The sequence below is a fragment of the Melospiza georgiana genome, chromosome 3, assembly GCF_028018845.1.
Source record: "Melospiza georgiana isolate bMelGeo1 chromosome 3, bMelGeo1.pri, whole genome shotgun sequence".
NCBI classification, from domain to species: Eukaryota; Metazoa; Chordata; class Aves; order Passeriformes; family Passerellidae; genus Melospiza; species Melospiza georgiana.
Window position 1 is genome coordinate 26,574,334 of NC_080432.1, and position 19,520 is coordinate 26,593,853.

Consider the following 19,520-nt stretch of genomic DNA (forward strand, 5'->3'; position numbering starts at 1 on the left):
TGAACAGCTTTGCTGTGCAGAGCCTGGGCCCAGCTGTGTCCTGGTGGTCACTGTGTCCACAGGCTGTGGGGAGGCCCAGATCCCTGTGACCCATCTCAGGCAGCAATGGTCAAAGGTGACACCACAGCTCCATCCTGGCCTGGAATCCATGGACAAATGGACCTGGATCCATGGACATGGCCCCACTACAGAGCAACACTCCAGGGAAAGGCAGGCTGGGCAGGAGAGCTGCCTCAATCATCACCTCTGAATCCATGGCAGTTTAGAGCCTTCCAGCCCCTCTGAGGTCACAACTCAGGGGATTGTCCAGGCAAAGCAGGAATGGGCACACCTGCATCACAGTCCTATGGGGACTTTGGAAACTGCCAGCCCTGTGCCAATGGGAAGCACAAGACAGAAGGGAAAGGGGCCAATTAAGAAGCCAGGCTACCTCTGTGTTGCTCAGGGCACACTGAACAGATGATGGCATCCCTGGAAGCTGCATTTGCTTTTAATTGTCCTCATTCCACTGAATAACTAATTCTCTCCTCCTCCCACACAACAGAGGAAAAAAAAAAAAAAAAAAAAAGCAAGCATGGGATTTTTGGAAAGGATGAGTTGACTCAATTCCTTTCATCAAGCACATGACAGCAAGCTGCAGTTTTTAGCTTTGCATCCAGGCAAGTTTAGAATATTGCTGCATGCATTTGTTTTGTTTCAAATCTTCTGGGATCTGCTAAAAATATTATTTTGGAGAGATGTAGATATGGAAGCACTGAAGGCTTCATGTTCATCCAGCTCTGAAACTGCAGCCAACCAAAGGGAATGATGGGTAGATCCCAAGTGTAAGATGGTTTTATTAAAAAGTTATTTTACAGAGAGCTGGGAGGCCCTTGGAATCTGAGCATGAGCCAGGGAAAGAAGTGGATCCCTTCAGCCCACAGCGTTTCCCAAGATCCCAGGAAAGCCATTGCTCTTCCCTCATCCTTGACCAGCTCGTTTTCCAGCACTTTTCAGGACAGACAGAAGGGAAACCCTATCTAGGCTGAAAACTAGGTGACCAAAAAAACCTCAAAATACATTTTGCAGGTCCTGGGTCCAACCAACATAGTCCGATGCATTAAAATTCACATATTTTAATAGAATCACATAAGGAAAGGCATGATCACAAGCAACACGACTTAGAAACTTTCAGATAAAATATTTGCAGAGAAAAGTGAAATTAATTTTTTCCTTCTTCAGGGGGTGTTGAAACTGAAACAAATATAAGGGTCAAGACAATTGTATAAATAAGCAGACAGGTAATTTTGGGAGTGAGTAGCAAAGAAAACAAACATAAAAAGGCTTTTCCTACTGGCTTAACTATTTAACCACACTTAAATCTGACTGACAACATGAACTACCATGTCCTCCTTCCTCTCTCTGTGCTGCTCACACTCCATGCAGCACTCACAGGGTATCCTCAGGAGTCCATGTGCCATGCCAGGGCTGGAAAAGGGGAAGGCTTTTCAGGAGACCTTTCCACTACAAAAAGGAAAAATAGACCATCCTGGCATGTGTTTGAACTCCAAAGAACTCCACTCTCATTGTTTTTCTGGAAGGCAGCAGATCTCCAATGGCCATCTCAGCACAGAACTGGTACTACAGATGTAGACAAGGGGGAGGAAGGAAGTCAGAGCAAATTATTAATTTACTCCTGACTCAGAGCTGTTTAGCGGTCCTAAATCAAAATAAAATCATTACAATATTGCAGGTATTGCCAAATTGCAGAGAAGTTGTCTTTGCACCAGCAAAGTCCTTCTTTGAGTTGATCTTGAGGTCATTTGTACTCCTCCCATGAAATATCTCAGCCCCCTGCACTGGAGCAATGGGCTGTCTGCAGGGCTGGCAGAACCCAGGATTTGCTGGTGCTTTGCTGCTGCCACAAACATGTGAGAGCCAGGCAAACACCACAGCCAGCAAACAGTGATGCTGGTGCTGGATCCCATCCCTCCTGCCAGCCCTGCAAGAGGGACAGTGGGACAAGAACTGGGAGCTGGGCACAAGAGCAACAAACCCAAGAGTGGCAGCGAGTGGGCAGGGAGCTCCTGCCTGCCAGAGCTGGCACTTTGCCTCTGGTTACTCATCTTCCCTGGAGCTCAGCCTCGAGGAATGCAGCCCCAGGCAATGCATTCCTGACCCCACAAGGGCTTGGGCTGGGCAAGCCAAGCAGGACCTGCTTCTGCAGGCACCTGCTCACTGAGACTGAGGAATGGCTGCATTGCCAGGGCTGGGAGGCACAGGGAGCATGGGCAGCTGCAGCTCAGGGGGGTCCAAGGCAGGAACATAAAGATTCAGGCACTGGGCTTTACAGCTAATGCCATTCCCTAAGGCTGCACTGATCCCAGCCTCATGTGTGCGAGGCCACAGGTCCTGCTGCAGTTCCCAGAGGCTGGGTTTGGCAAGGCTGCTCTCACAGAGGCACCTGAGCCTTCAGGGAATAAAAGCCCATTTTGTCTGCTCTTTAAATCTGCCCCTTTTGCTTTCAGATATGGAACCAGACCAAGAATCAGCAGAGCTGAAGGTGCTGGCTGCTCTTGCTGCAGTAGCACCCACTGGTGTTTCCCCACTGGAATACATAAGGAGGAACAGGAGGATACTGCCTCCCAACAGCACAGTGATGTAGAGCTGTTCTCCTGGAGGAAACAGGAGCCTGAGCTCCTGCTGCTGCCCTGAAAGCAGCACCTGGGGAGGGGCAGGACTGCTGCTGCCCCTGCAGAGGCCACACTTGCCAAGGAGCCCCTGGTCCAAGTCACAGGAACCATCACAGCTCCTGCAGAGATGCTTTCCCAGGTCTTCTTTACAGTATGCACAACACTGCGGGTAAAAGTGATCTGCCACAGTCACAAGGAGCCTTAGAAACTGCATTTCTAGGATGATCACAGCCCTTATGTTAAAGCCAAGTGCTACAATTAAAAATAGACGAGCTCTACCAGTGTTTTTACAGAAAGGGATGAGCCAAGACAAGGACCACGAAATCTGGTCTAATTCAACAGCAACCAGGCCTAATCCAGGCTGAAAGACAGCATGCAAGTAGCTGTAGGCACCAGGGTAGATTTATATTGCAAAACTGGAAATGTATTTTTAGAATTGAGTCTGGAAAGTGTCACTTCAGGAGGAGATCAAGCATGTCATGGCAGGATCATTATGGGATTTGCAGAGCACCTTCCAACACAGGAGTCTCCTGAGGTGACTTCATGTTTAACTTTCCAGAAGACCAGGCTCACTGCTGCAGGTGTAACAAGCCCAGCACAGCTGGGATGGGAAGGCCTCATCCCCAGCCTGCACCACACTGCTCAAGGCCACACCAGGCACTCCTGGGGCTGCTCCATCCCAGTGGCCAGGTCAGCAAAGCAACCAGAGCACTCCATTCTCCCCAGGAAAGCCACAGCAACCTCCCTGTGTATGCTCCTGCCCTCCTGCCAGCACCCTGTGCTGCCCCACTTCTGCTTTGGGAAAAAAACAAAAAAAACAAAAAAAAGGGTTTCACTAGCCAGCTGCTGCTTTCTGGCAGTGTTAAATCCATGCAATCTCCTACAGCTGAAAGGCAAATTAGTTCATTAAATCACCTACTTTACACATTGCACTGCCCAGATCAGGGCAGCCACACACAAACCAGAAAACTGGCTGCTCATATCCAAAGGCACTTCTGCAGAGCTTCTCTGAACTTTAAGGCTAGAAAAGTATCCACACTTAATTTTCCCATTGATTCCCTGCTGTTTGCATCACCATTGCTTCTTGCCAGTCCAGCAAACCTTTAAAAGCAGGTGAAGGCCACAAATCTCATCTTGGGGCTGCAAAGGGCTGCTTTAGGCTGTCACAAGTGGAGCTGCGATTGTCTTAAAACCAGCAAGGTGCCACCTCTTGCAGCACAAAATTTGTTCAAAAGGATTGGCCTTAAAGTTCAGAGTGCTTCAGTCATCTGTTTGAATACTTTTAATCTGAAATTCACTTTACCATTTACAGAGGACTACTGCAATCATTTATCAAAGAACAGAAGCCTGGGGGTACTCAAACAGGGTACCAGAGTTAGAGATGCTGTTGTTGGTGATGGAACTTGCTCTTCAAACTACTCAACCATTGCTATTCTGCCTTTGACAGTGGGATTTCCCTGTCTCAAGTGTTTGAATGTCCCTGTTCCACCCTTCTAAAAATGGGATTAAACAAGTCCAACTTGGGTGAAGAAAAGTACAAACCAGGCAGAAAGTGGGGCAGACTGAAAAGTGACCTTAGCCTAACACTTCCCAGAGACACAGCCAGTTCTGCTCAGATACCTTTGTCTGGGATGTTTTTTTTGGGGGGGGGATGAGGAGTGGGGTAGAGAAGTACAGTGTAAGCATAATGTACCAATTTAAATGGGGTAGGGCTTTAACAAGGGCTGCACGTTGGGCATGACCCTCTCTTCCTCCCCTCTGCAGTTAGGTGTGCCTGTACCCAAGTGCACCCCTGGCTCTGCCTCCAGCTGGGCCTCCAAGAGCACTTCCCATATTCCTCCTACCATCCCGTGCTCCATCTGTGCTCACAGTTCAGCTCTGTGTTACTCATACTGCTTTGTAGCTTTCATCGTGTTCTTTTCTGGTTTTTCATGTTCCTGTAGTCAACAAGATCAGGACCAGAGAAATTTCAATTAGATTTTGTGGAAGACACAATCAAGAGCTCTTTGTCATTTTAAAATTTAGTTCAGTTTTTGCTTACATTTCGGTATCTGTAACTTACTCATTTAAGTGTGTCATTTAAACAGCAATCTCACCTTTAACACAGAGTTAAATATAAAACACATGGAGGGGACACATCTGAAAGGAGCCATTCAAAGCCATTACCAGGGAAAACATCCAAAGTCTTTACAGCTGCTGCTTCTCTGTGCTCTTAATCCATATGTGCAGAACAGAGGGACACCTGAGGTGACAACAGAAGGGCCATCTCCAGCCCTTTCCCATCTCTTGAAAACAAAGCCACGATCCCAGAATTTCTGTTTTTGAAAAGTGTTTACTCACGTAGTTTAAATAAATTAATTTGCAAATAAAAATTAAAACTACAGTATACTATAGTTTGAATAAGATGATTAGAACAACTACAATACAGGGATTTCTTGCTGCATAAGTTTCATGACTTAATGCATATAATCTGGAAAATGTCAAAATCAGTTATATTTCTAGGGAAAGGGAGTAACAGCAGTTACTTGTACATGACAGCTAACTGAACTTATAGTACAGGTTTCCTGACACATGCATTTCCTGAGTGAACCAAACAATATATATCATTTCTTTTTAAAAATGGAGAAATAATTGACAGTCAAAGTAAATAATTCATGACATCTAAGCAACACAGGTCTCTTTAAACAAAGAAAATTTTAGAAGAGCTTCAAAGAAAAACAAAAGCAAAAGCTTTGCTATAAAGTACAGAAATTTTCTTACTGTCAATTATACAGTACATATTTGAAAAAAATGTACGAAGCTGGCCAAAAAAGCTCAAATCAATGCTAAAAAGGTCAGGTTGCCATGAAGCAAAGTGGGCTGGCAGCAGAGCTGCATGTAGTACACTGGTCTTTTCTGGTGGATCCAGAGGGGAAGGAGGGGGAGGAAGAGGAGAGCAGAGACCAGAGTAAGCAGAGCCCACAGCAGCATCTCACAGAGAGGGTCTGAGCCCAGCCCAGCCCCAGCTCTCCCAACAGACTGCCAGCTGTGCCCAGCTGCCAAGGATGCAGGGACACCTGCCCTGGCTACCAGGCTCCACCTGTGTTCCACCTGTGGCCCAGATGAGCATCTGCACCTGGCAGAGGGGCAAAGGCCAGGCCTGAGGCCCCCCGCCAGGCAGCAGGTGAAAGGCTGCTGAGCATCCAGCTGACAAACCCCTCCCAGGCTGGGACTGTGGCCAAGTCACAAACTGCTCCCCACACACATGCCCAGGTGCATCCACCTCTGCCCTGTCCCCACCCCCAAACAGCAAGGAACAGAACAAGCCTCATCTTTCTGATCTGTTCGTGTTTAACATTGGAAAAACCCTCACAAATGTCACTAATGCTAAATAAAGAGAAGTGTTAGCGTGAAGGGAGAAAAAAATCCTTAATCTAGACTAAGTTGCATATTCAAAGAGTCTGGTAAATATTCTCCTCATAACCAGATCTTAAGTACAGTCCTACCAAAAAGACAGTTCAAGGAGTCCTCCTTAGCTACCTTTCAACACAGTTAAAGCACAATTTTATGCCATCATAATTTGCATTAGCTTTGTTTAAAAAGCATTTTAACTATTCTAAGAACTCAGTATTTTAGATTAAAAGATTTTTCTACCATTTTCATCCCACGTTCTTCTCCATCCAGAACTACTCTACACATCCAATTGCTGGATGTAACACACTATGACCATGCTACTCTCTAAACATTCTAAATATTTTCAATAATAAAGATAAATAGAAAAGAGTTAATATACATGTTATATTTTACAATGTTTGCATCCAAGCTGTAAACTAATGTTCTTTGAACTATTTACCCTCCATATACAAAAAGAATGAAACACCTTTCAAACACTGTGGGCATGTGATTCAAAAACCATTAAACTGAAGGCATTGAAGTTCACTCTACAACACTTCCATCACCTCTTCAGAAGTAGTTATTAACCAAAAAAAGCAGGAGGTCTCCCCATTCTCCCCCCATTTCTTCTATTTCCAGACTTTTCACAATAAAGAGGGATTTAGCTGTTGTAACAAAAAAACCAAAAAATTCTTCATCTTAATGCAAACCAGCAAAGCCCAGAGAATACGAAAAACAGTTGGTTTAAAAATGGGAATCGCTTAGCTTATCAGTTTACTGCAGTCCTTGGGAACACCTGTGTTAGTCGAGAGGCCCTTGGAAAATGAGCCTGATGTAACCCTGCTCACCAGCCAGCTGATGCGCACAGAAGGGACAGGCTGCGTGAAAAGTGTGAGTACCGTGAGGAAGAGGAATTTGGGACCAATATGCAGTTGTCTTTTCTGAGCACACGTGTCCACAGGGGCTGAACGCATGCGTGGGAGGTCCGGCATCCACGTAAAATCCCGCCTCACAGCCGAGCCACAGCGGCACGTAGGGGCCGACGGAGCGGCACATGGGGCACTCGCGGTCCTTGCCGTCCCTCTCCTCTTTGTTCCCCCAGTTGTGGTAGCCGTGCACGTGGCCGCAGTTCAGGTACACCCACGGCTGCTTCTCGTCCACAACATCTTTTCTCTTCATGCTGGGGAAGGCCAGGGTGTTGAAGCCCACGGGGCACTGGGGCCTGGCTGCGTTGATCTCCTGCCTCAGAGCCTCCAGGTGCTTGACGGTGGGCGTGCGCGCCAGCCCCTCGGCCGTGCGCCACAGCAGCGTCGCCCCGCACAGGTCGATCAGGGAGCCGTCCTGCAGCTGGTTCGTCTCATTCTCAACCTGCACAGGGACACAGACACGGACAGCCGTCACCTCAGGGGCTCTGAAGTGTAACAATGTGCACTTCCACAACACTAATCTGCCTGGAAGACCCATCAAAGTTTCAAGCAGCTTCTGACTGTGTCCACAAGACATCCATAGAGTGCCCAGAATCAGCTTCTCTCTGCCCTCCTTTTTTTGGAAAAACCCCACCCTAACATCTTTAGAGATTAAAGTGTGCATTAAAAGAGACCACACTGAGTCAAGAAAAGCTCCTCTCCCATCTTAACAACTCTCTATTCCATCCCTATAGCACTCTTAACTATGTTACTTGAAATGCCTCAGGGACTACCAAAAGACTGTTTTAGTCCTCCATCATGTTTTAGACTTCTCCTAAAACACCCCTTTACACATGGCTTTCCTCTCCTCCCATCAGCACTCCTAGCTAAACATGCTGTTTAAAATGTTCAATGTAGCATTTCTTTTTGCTGAAACATCCCAAGCCATACTGAACCCAAATATCTCCTGGAAATATCACCGATGCTTTGCAAACAAAAGAAGAGGGAAAACTCCAAATGCCAACATGGAAATGAATATCCAATAAAATTATATCTATTTTTCACCATTCTTTTAAAAAGGAAAAGTGGCAAAAGCATAAACTAACAAGGGAGAATTGGGAAAATACTTGTAGAATGTGCAAGAGAGCTTGCAGAAATACAGAGTAGACTGGAAACTCAGTTTAGGAGAGCAGCCTAGATGTGCAATTAAGTACTAGTTTGCAGATAAACTCAGTTATTCATGTTGATCAAGACACCTTTGTGCACCCAGACAAACACATAAGAGGCAGTGTAACTAATTGCAGGGGTGACAGCTACATGGAATTCCAGCAGATTCCAGCTCTATGCACAAACTATACCCCTAATGGCGGCACCATTTTAAACAGGTTGCATAAAACATTGGTCACTGCTCTCACCATTTTCCCCCTCTGTTGAGCTGATCTGGTTTCACGGAGGCTGAACACATTCCCACACACAGAAATCTCTCTCCACACCCCTGGCTTGGAGTCTTCTGTGAATCCATTACGAGGATGCATAACAAGAACTCCATTTGTTGTTAGTCCATCCATTTGCCCATCGGATGTCTTCCACTTTGCAGCTTTCTCCTAAAAGAAATCACATCAATGAGCACCCTTGATTTGGCTGGAGCTATGAATTATTTTTAAAAAATAAGTGTGCAATGAACTTTCAGTGGAAAAAAGAAAGAGAATTCCCTTACCCCAAGAAAAATGTTTTTTGAGGAGTCAAATCCTGCTGCATATATTCTTGCTGTAAATGGAGGGTTACGTTCACATATGATCCTGCAGGCAAACCTTGATATTGTGCTCTGCACAGACTGTGTATCTGAATTACTCTGACTCCCAGGAACTGTATCTGTTACTACAAAGTCTATAGGGCTCTCTGTTGACCGACCAATCTGGAAAAGCATTGAAAAAAAAACTGGTCAGAAGTTTGTCTTTGGGTCTAGGACTATTCAAATTCAAAGTAAGTAAAAGCAATGATACAAAAATCATTACATTACAGTTTAAAGCATTCCTGTCCACCAGTCTATCAATATAGGTTTCTAAAGCCTCATCTGAATTGATGAATTTTTCTGCCTCCAAATGATCAAAGTTATTGTGAAAGCTGGGTACAGTCAAATGAAGGAAGGAGAAATAAAATGATGCTATTAAGTCAGTTCTGAGATGATTTCCCATTGAAGGCCTTTTTATCACAGAGGTTACACTCAGGTCAGGCAGACCAGCTGCAGGAGCACCAAAAGAGCCAGGGAACAGCAGTTAGAGGGAAGAACAGTGACATGCAGTCACTTAGTATGCCCAGAACACTCTGAACAGTGCCAGACTAAGTCAAGATATAGATGTATGAAAATCAGATTATGTGAGCTGTCTCTTCAGCTCTGGTGGGCACTGAGAAGCAGCAAACCTTTTGTCAAAGACCAGGCACCAGGTGGTTGTGGCAGAGAGGGGCTACATTTACACACTCGGAACACAAGAATGGAATGTCTGACTACAATCAGGTTTTGCTGGTAGCTGCATCTCCTTTTCTGGCTGCAGGGAACCGTGAGTCTTGCAGTCCCACACAACTGCACTGAGCTTGGTGAAACTGCACAGGTATCCCTGCTTTTCCAGTCAACTCATCTTTCGTCACAAAGAGGAAAAGTAATAACCCTTTCCCAAACATCCATATAGCTGGGTTTAAAGCCCTCTTACACACCACTACTCACTCATTTCCAGAGCTCTCAGGCTCTTTGAAAATAGGTGATTATATAAAGACTGATTAACTGCTGAGCAAGAGACCCAAAAGCTTGAGGTACTTTTTGTTGAGGGCTGGAGTGCTTTCATGAGACTAAAACTGCTTTGTCAGAATCTATTTTTCTACTGCTTCCTAGGCAGGATAACCCATGAATACACAGGGACTGCCAGGGGCAATTTCAGAGCAGCACACATGCCAGAGCATGCCTGAAGAGAGAACACTCACACAAACAATAGCTTATGCTGCAGTGATTTCATTACAGTCCTTTTGCTCTCGTTGTATTTGCAGTTGCAAAGCAGCTTCCTCCACCACTTCCCAACACCTCCCACCTCCTTAGATCCTGCAGTGGCGTCACAGCTAAATGCTGTGACAGCAAAACTCCTTGCTGTAAACTAGTGGCAACAACGAGGGGGAAAAAACTACACAAGATCACAGTCTGGGAATCAGAGAGAACAAAGCCCACATTAAAAAGAACCCCAAAACAAACCCCTTCCGTTTGAGAAAAACAGGAAACAATTAAAAGATATGAGGGCACACCACAGCTGCAGATGTGTTTGTGGCCCCTTCTCATACACACAGGAACTGCAGCAAAGTTGTTTTGAACTGCCAGCATCAGCACTGAAGGCTCCTCTCTTCACATCTCCCAGTACTTTAGACATTTCTGGGTTTGCTTTAAAAAGTTCAGAGTATTTTTCATATTAGTTGTGCCAAAAGCTTTCCTGTGTTTCCACATTGTATTTCTTCTACCCTGTCTCCAACTGGCTGATCCCAAATCCCTTTGTAAATGCCAGAAGCAAAGTTCTAAGTTCTTGAAGAGAAAGGTGCCCTTTATTCTTCATTTTGCAAGGAGGGACTAGGAAACAGATTATATGACTTGCAGGCCAGCAAAGGCAAAACCATAATCTTGTGCATTAGTCACAAAATCCCCCAACTTTCACCTTTGCCCAAGTCTTTTAAAAGAGATGTACAGACACACAGCCTTGTTCACAGGATGGCCTTGGGAATGAACTGAATTAAATTGCTCTGAATTGTGAGTGCAGAAACTGACACACAAACTTTTGGGTCAGAGAGAAAAAGCCTGCTGAGAGGATGCCTTGTTTGGAACTACCAAAAATGAGAACACATTTACTTCACGTACCTGGAACATATCTGTGTTGCTGTCATGAGTATATTCAACTACTACAGTCTGGGCCCGAGACAAAGTGTAAGATATGCTGTGTTGGTCCTTATTACTTATTGCCTATGGAAAAATGCCAAATGTTACTGAACCAGTGCACAGTAATTCTACAGAATAGAGCAGCAAAGCAGACAATACACACACACATATATATATATATATATATATATATATAACATCAGCCTCTTCTACTAATTAAGAAATTAGGGCAGACGGTTGTTAATGACACACCTAAAGTTAAACTTCACAAAACCCAGTCTTGGCCACTAAAAAAAAGCTGCAGGATTGATTCAGCAACAGACCAAACTGGTCTCTTCACCACATGCTGCAACTAAATAAACATAACCAGGGCATATTATTAGTCATGTTTTGTGTTAAAGCAACACTGGCCTGAACACAAAAGGACAAACCAACCAAATGCAAAGGCTAAAACTTAATGTAACACCTTCATGGCCATCTCAGAGTGAATTTGGCCAACAGCAAAGCGAGGACTTCACTCAGGACTTCATTCTAAAACCAGGATTTGAGTTAATACTAAAATCAGTAATGACCGATTTATGATACATAGATAAAGTGGCAGTAAATAGGGTAAAATGGAGAAACTCAACATAGGTTGCAGAATTGTAGCAAAGGTTTCAGTTGGTTAGTCTAGATGTTCATTCTGCAATTACCTACTAAGGAACTAAACAACACTTCTAAAAGTGCTGCTAAACAGCACTTACCAGACCATAAAGAATTTACAAAAATAAATGTTCTTTTTATAGATCTATTATGAATGTAGTTCTACAACAAGAATTTTGGTAGAAAAAATGCTTCTGATTTCAGAATACTTTATACCATTCCCTGAATTTAAGGTCAAGATCCTTAAGTGTCAAGGTGTTCTGGGAGTCAAGCACTTAACACTACTGTGTTTGTTTAAAGGCCTGATCTTGTCACTGGCAGTTTCTAAACAACCACTAAGCATCCTCAAATTCCATTGTTTAGTAGAAATGCTCCATTAGTTATTGAACACAATTGCACACACACTTGAACAGCCACAATATTTCATGGTAATACCTTAGCTATGATGTATTAGTTTTGGCATACACTGTTGAAATACAGTTCAACTTCAGGGCCTAAGCCCTTCCTTTTCTGCTTCTTAGTGGGAACTCTGATTACAAGCCCTATGAAACACACCCTGCAAAACCCACCTGTGCTGACCCCTGGGGAACTCCTACCCACTGATGGAGCACCAAGTGCATGTGGAGTTTTGGCAAGGATAATTTAAAAGTCAGCTTCATGTGGAGCAAAGTTAGTCCTAAAGCAGAGTGAGTACAAAACCACAAAGTCTAGAACAGCTGACTAGCCTGTGCCCAGAACATTCATGTTTCAAAACTAATTTTTTTTCCCTGGCTATAGCAAGGACTATGTACTCCATCTTCTTTACTGAATTGTTTCTTGCTAACCTGAGAGGTACTAAAAAACTTTGGATAAACACAAACCATTCTTTTCACAACCAGATATTTATGCTGTTTAAACCATTTCCTAACAGCTCTTTATATGGCACAAGGAGAAATCAGACAGACTTGAGGGGAGAAATGGAGCTTACCTTTGCTGCTTGAGGGGTACAGGCAATGTGCACAGTGCTGGGTTTCACCCCATTTGCCTTGGGCCTTTTAAATAAAGCAAACCTACTTTTCCTTCTCCCTCTATCTCCATTTGGGAGAGACCCATTGTACCTGCCAAAAAGCACAGAAAAAGAACAAAGTCCATCATTCCTGTATTACTTAGTTTCTCATGAGATACGGACCCACAAGAACTTTCATTCTAAGCACCAAGTATTCTCAATTAGTATAGTGTTACTAATTACAGATTTTCAATTAATCACATTTAAATCCAAGAATTGATTAACACAGTACTGAAACATGTCCACAGGATTACAGCATAGAAAACCCTCAGACTCTTACACACATACACTTACCCCAGTACGATCAATTCACCATATTTGACTGGTGCTTTGGATGGATGATTTTCTTGATCAGGAGAAAACATGAGCTTAGCTAAAGACTTCTCAAACTTCAGGTCGCTGATCAAGAGTTGTGGCACACTTTGTTCATTATTTCCTGTTAAAATAAAACCAAAATTAAGTGTAAGAGAAAATATTCTACTCCAATAACACACACTTGCACACCAATATGATACTGTAGGTACAATATTTTGTGTTTTCCATGTCCTGACTTTGCCTGAAATAATTTTTAAAAACACATATATAAAACCACATGAATTAAGGTTGAATTGCCTTGAAGAATTGCAAGATCACAAAAAAAATGCATTTAGAAAATTCCACTATGGCCTTAAAACATCCACACTTGTTTTCCTCCATGTCAGTTTTTAGAATAAATGATACACAGCTTCATTTATTATATTTCATTCAGCTGTTGAGAAATAGAGCCAGATAAGCATTAAATTTAAAGAAAAAAAATACAAACCCACAAAGCAAGACCAACCCATTAGCAGAAGTTTTCATGTGAAGTGTCTAATTCAGAGCTTTCTAAGAAGTTTCTGCATTTGTAGATGGAAGGAAGTTGTATGACAATTTGATTAAAAGCCTGCCATAAAAGTTTAGGATATGTATTGTGATTGCTCATGTTTAGCCAGAGCCAGAAGTGATATAAACATCTGTTTGAAGGAGGTTTCCTGAGGGAATTCCATGTAACTCCTAATGAAAACAGTCCTGAAGTGCATTTGTTACTCAGACTTCTGCTTTGAGGAACAGTTTCATATTGTATTTTTTACAGCTTCTCATTAGTAGCATTTCCAGACACTTTTGACCTGTGCAGCTCATCTCTGACCTTCCTCCAGAGAAAGCCTACCCAGCAGAGCACTTGCTTGATAAAGAATAAAGCTGATGAGAGCCCGTTTGAGGCTTTCTTTAACAGAAATAGGAACATTCCCTTGGTCCTTCCAGGTAAGTTTTCATACCAACTCAAAGAGCTGCTAATCTTTTTTAGCACTGATGGTTAACATTCTGCCTTCTGTGCAAATGCACTTTTTGACCCACACAGCACTTTTTGAATCCTGTCATCAACTTTGATCACAACTACAGTGCTGTATCTCCACTTTCTTCTACCTTGACTAGACCACGGCTGTTAGCAGAAAAGATGTCATCATGCAGATATTATCTATGCCCATGTTATGTGGCAAGAACTGAGACAAAGATGTGGCAGTGCTTGACAGCCTGTTCACATTTGTTCAGGAGCTCATGCAAAGATCCCTTTGCTGACCTTATCTCTCCCAGTCTTTGCTCCTGCACAGAGAAGCTTGGCTTTCAACATGTTTTCTCAAATCTACAAGTTCCTATTCAGCATGCATACGTTGATTGCCATCTGCAATCAGCTCACAGTGTTGGAGATTTCATAGTGCTTGAAACAAGTTAACTGCAGCCTGTCTTTGTGGCTAGCACACACAATATAACCACAACAGTACCCTGACCCACTGGGAGATGAGTGCATTGCACAAACCTGATTTGCTCAACACTGCTGTGAAGTGTCTCTGTCCCATCTCCAGAACAGTGACACCAAGCTCTCTCTGCTGCCTGGGAAGCAGCGAGCACTTTCACTCAGCAGCTGTCCTGCTCATGCCTCAGGGTAGCCATCACTCAGCTGGTGCTGAAAGTGCATTTTGCTGCTCCAGCAGTCTCCCTCTGTCCCACAGGAACAGGCACTGGCACTGCTCACTGTTGACTGAGAGAGTCAAGGAATAGAGTTTGCTCAAAGCCCTTATGGATTGCTGACCCAAGTGCAGCAGTAACTCCCCTGGGATTGTGAGGTTACTCACTGTTGTAGGTTTGAATTCTAGAATTCTTTAGAATTCTAAAATGAAGACATTAAAGCAAACTTATCCCATGAAAATGTGACCTTAAATGATGACAGTAGTCACAATACATTGAAGTGGACATTGCCCCATTTGATAAAGAGAGCCCCACAACATTAACTGTGTTCACAATTTTCTTGTCTTCCAGGGCCCTCATCATCTCCTGGCACCACACCCCACTTTGGGGCAAAGCACCACACTCAAGCTATGTGCCTGTGAACACACCTCAGGGCTGCTTTTCTGACATTGATATTGAACTACACAGATCCTAGTGCTTAATAGTGCTCAGTTCCTTAGACACATTTCCCTTCTGAAGTACTTCTACTTTCTTCATGATTTATCTGTATATAAAAATGTATTTTCTATGAAGTATTTTTACAATCAACTTCAGCATTTCTTGTTTTAAGATCTTCTTGCATTATACTTGCTTGTACAGGTGTCTTCTGAGAGATCTCATCTCCTCCTCACATGATTAACCTATTTACTACTTGAATATTGATCTCCTGAACAGCCTCCCCCCTGCAACTCAGTCTTCTTCACATGCAACTAATTTCATCTTGGCCAACACTTGTCCTCTGCCTTCACATTTAAAAACTCACAAGAAATACTGCCATGAAACTACAGCAGTGCCTATAAGGAACCAGCATAGAACTAAGAAACATCATGCCACAATAACCAAAGATTTAAATAGTACAACCCCACATAACTGTTAAAGAGCTAATTCTTTCACTTAGAGAAAGTAGGAAGGCAAACATTTAAATAACTTAAGCCATTAGTATAACAACAGGTTTGGTACAGCTTCTCCTCTTTTTCTGTTTATCCAAGGGAACAATTTTAATGGAAAACTAAAAAAAAACTACATGTCTGAGTAAACTTCAAAGCCTCAGGAAAATAACATGTGAACAGTTCAAGGAGACTCTAATGTGTTACCTGCACAAGTGACCAGAGAACTGAGCAGAAACAATAAAAGGGGTCAGCAGTTCCCAGGGACAGACTTCAGCAATACAAGGAGTTATACAGAAATTCTCAGTACAAGGAAAGATGTCCCACATCTATTGCTCAGCTCCTCCTTAAAACATTTTCTTTTCCTTTACATTTAAAGAAATCCACTCAAGTTTACTTTGCACATGATGGAAATCCACTTCTTACTAAACTTAAGGAAGGTTTGAGTGTTAGAAATCTAGAGCCATCATTAACAACACAGCCTGCTCATCCCCCTTCAAAAGTCTGGCTGAAATGTTTGAACTTCATTTTTTTTTCAAATACATCTCAGAACCTTTATGAGCTTCACATAAATTTCACAACTACTACACCCCCAGATTACTTCAACTCAAGTACATACAAGATTCAGTATTCCTAAAAAAAAAAAAAAATCAGTCCAACATACACACTACTTCTCATCCAGTGTGATTGGCCTGGTGCACTGCACCCAAAGGGAAAATATTTTTGTCCCCAGAAATAACAAAGCCCAATTATATCTTTCCAGTGAGGTCCTGAAGATCAGTCCAAGGGAAATTGCATGTCTGTGAATAAAACTCAAGGGCTGTTCCACTGGAGATGAGTCTAACCTGCCATGGGATAACATCCCCACTCCTGAAATAGTGCAGGCTTATGAATCGTTTAAAGCTGAGTGAAGAACTTACTTGAAGGAAAACTGTTGAGTAGAAGAAAAGGATCAACCAAAATATATAATGGGCCTTCTCTTGTAGTGTAACCTAAACAGTTTTTATTTCTAGAGTACTACTTTTCTTCAAAAAGTTAGGAAAGGCTAATTAAAAAGACAAATTGGCTCTGAAGGGCCAGTATATAACTAAGGAACCAACGTTTGAGCAAAATACACACAAATTACATTTTTGCTGCTTCTTGTTGCAGCATTTTCAGACATCAGGGGAACAGGCTTCATTGGAGAAAGCTCTGAACAACAGACTCTTCTAAACTCATCCAAGAACATTCAACACTGATAAGGAATAAGACGTCAAGTACAAGATTCCATCTCACCCAATGTTCTTCCAGAAATCATAGAACTGGCAGCAGCAAACATTTCGTGTCAAGATCTCTGCTTCTGCTAAAGAGAAGAGACCAAAGCCTGAAAATGCTTATCTTTGCATAGTCCTGCACCATGGATTTGAAAAGACTGAGAGCAAAGCAACTTGGATGGCTAAAGGCAAGCACAACTGTTTGCAGTTAGCCCCAAACCACAATGGGTGTCAGGCAAAATTCTTCAGTGTCAAAAATAGGAAACTGGAACAGGAAGAATTCATGCACAGGTAATATTTTTATTCTCAACACTGGTTCCTCTGGGAGCAACAGAAAGTTCAATGCTCGATACTATCACACGCAACTGTTTTGAAGGACTGGAAAGTGACAACTGAACTGAGAAAAGCATTTAAAATTTGTTTGAGTAATGTAAGTCTGGTTCCTGACAAGCCTTCCTGCTCTCTAGGACTCACCAAAGCCACAGAAGGCAAAGACTACAACAGCTGAGAAAGCAAGCCACAGATTTCTGACTCCATTCCAGTAGAAGGAAAAGTCATTGTAGTCTCTCCTGTCTGATGCAAACACTGGTCCCTGCATCCAGGCTATCCCCTCCCAGACAACACTTCAGAGTAGGTGAGGTTAAGAGCTCCCTTCCCTTGAGCACATCATTTTCCACGGGGGACAGAGACAGATGACTTCTGGTTGGTTTGGAACTATCAGCTCTAGCTTAACCAGTCATTTGCAACCATTCAGCTGCCTTTCCTGGTCATCAGACTCACTCATAACCAGCCTTTAGTTGCTTCAGCAAGTCTTCAGATTTTGTTTGCAGTAAGGCACAGCACCTTGTGAATTCAGTTTGCTATTTTGTAGACCAAGTACAGCTTCTGGAATTGCAGCATCTTAATGGTTAAAATGGGGCGGGGGAGGGGAGAACATAAATTCAATGAGCCCAGGCAGAGATTCATTAAACACTCGGCTGAAAGCTAAAAATACAGGAATAAAAGTCTCTTTGTAATAAATTACCATCATTTTCTAAACACAGAGCCAGCATTATAGGCTGCTAGCAACTGCAGCTAGTGCCAGACTGGCCCTTTTCTAAAATACTGCATAGAAAACCACTTACACAGTATAGAAAGAAGTCCTCTGTCAATGAATAGATTAAAATAAAAATATGCTGATTCAGATGCAAAAAATGGGAACTTCCCCCTCCCTTTTTATAATATTATATTTATATTCTATATCTACATATTTTAAGGTCTGGATTTTTTTTTTCTTTTAGAAATAAAGCACAAGACATTTTATGTATTGATGTTTTTATTTTTTTTGCAGTTTTGCACTGACTACCCTTACAATTCTCACATACAGCTCTTTCCTGAGCAATTCTGTGCTAAAGCAGAGGGAATGGGGACAAAATGGAATCTAGTCCTTTTGACAGGGATGCAGTGGCAGAACAAGAGGCAACAAACAAGCTACAACACAGAAAATCCTGATTAGTTATTATGGAAGGGAGAAACCCTCAGTCCACAAAGCCTGTGCAATCTCCATCCTTAGGGATCAGCTGCATGTGGCTCTGAACAGCCTGATCAAAGGCACTCCAGTCCCATTTTGAGTCCAGGGACTGAACCAGATAACCTTCCAACCTAAATTATTCCAGGAATACAATTAATTTTAAGAAGTCCACACAATTCTATCAAGCAACTGGAATATGCACTTGAAGTGCACTTTTGACCAGCTAGACATAAATTGAAAGTAACTCCATTACCAATGAAACAAGATTTTGTCCTTATCCCTCAAGATTTACACGTTAGTGTCTACAGCTTTATTTGGATTTAAAACCCCTACTGCAAACAAACAATTCACATTGAATAGTGTGACAATACCTGAGAATACACAAGTAGGACCTAAGTTTGCCAATATTCACTTAAACATTTAAGCTCTTTATCACTCCAGTTTCCACAAGGCAAATCTCCTGTGACTGCAAGATCAGAAACCAAAATCCTCTGAATACATGTACAGTATTTCAGCACTGCATAATCTCTTCTATGGTTACATCTCACCACTACAAAGGAAAAAACATTGATTTCCAGACTTCAACAACCAGAATACTAAAGTTAAGTCACTGAGAGACACAAACAAGCTGTACAGAATACTAGTCTCTCAAGATGAAGGTATCTGCAAGCATGGAAGGAGGAGGCAATAGGTAATCAGAGACAAGGAAAAAAAAAAGCAAAAGCACCACCAACAGAAAAGTACCAAAACTCAAAAAACCAAAAAAACCCACCCAAACCCAAAACCCCACAGTCAGTGACTCCCAGCAGACCAACTGGTTGTTTGAGTACGTGCTCCCACCAAGCCCAGCTCGCCAGGTTTCACAAACAGTATCAATAATGTTACTGATCTGCACTGGCACAAGCAACAAGGAATCGGGTCCTTGCATCACTGTTTCTGAAAGCTGAGACAATGGTTGAGAAATCACTTTCTTCTACGTGGTGGGTGAAGAAATGTTCACCACTGGAAAGTTATTCTCCTTTAACTGTTTTTTCTATAAATAATTTTGCAAGCTTGTATTAAAATAGTTTTTACTGAAGTGATCACTGGGTAAAGAGAACATGTGTTTATCTCCCAGTTTTAACACTTCTCCCAGTTTACAATTCAAAACAAGCTCATGTTTCCTTCCCACACACACCTGCAATTTTACCATCATTAGGTTTTGGACTCCACTTCTGAGATTAGCCACATTCTGTGTACAGCTTGCATCCTTCACTACAGATGCACAGGAAAGTTATAGTGATGCATCTGTTAGTGCAATTTAAA

The 19,520-nt window shown here is 42.7% G+C and overlaps 1 protein-coding gene across 4 annotated transcripts in view; it reads right to left on the reverse strand.

The window, feature by feature from the left end:
- Positions 1-1,133: 1,133 nt before the first annotated feature.
- The window catches only part of PELI1 (pellino E3 ubiquitin protein ligase 1), a 46,468-nt gene continuing 28,081 nt past the window's right edge, over positions 1,134-19,520 (reverse strand). For all 4 annotated transcript variants that reach the window (XM_058020940.1, XM_058020939.1, XM_058020941.1 and 1 more), the window contains 6 exons: positions 12,838-12,979; positions 12,466-12,595; positions 10,839-10,940; positions 8,667-8,864; positions 8,365-8,553; positions 1,134-7,412 (listed from right to left, as the gene is read on the reverse strand). In XM_058020940.1, coding sequence (XP_057876923.1) covers positions 6,846-7,412; positions 8,365-8,553; positions 8,667-8,864; positions 10,839-10,940; positions 12,466-12,595; positions 12,838-12,908 — 1,257 coding nt within the window. In that variant the 5' untranslated portion in view covers positions 12,909-12,979 and the 3' untranslated portion in view covers positions 1,134-6,845. The remainder of the gene's footprint in view (positions 7,413-8,364; positions 8,554-8,666; positions 8,865-10,838; positions 10,941-12,465; positions 12,596-12,837; positions 12,980-19,520) is intronic.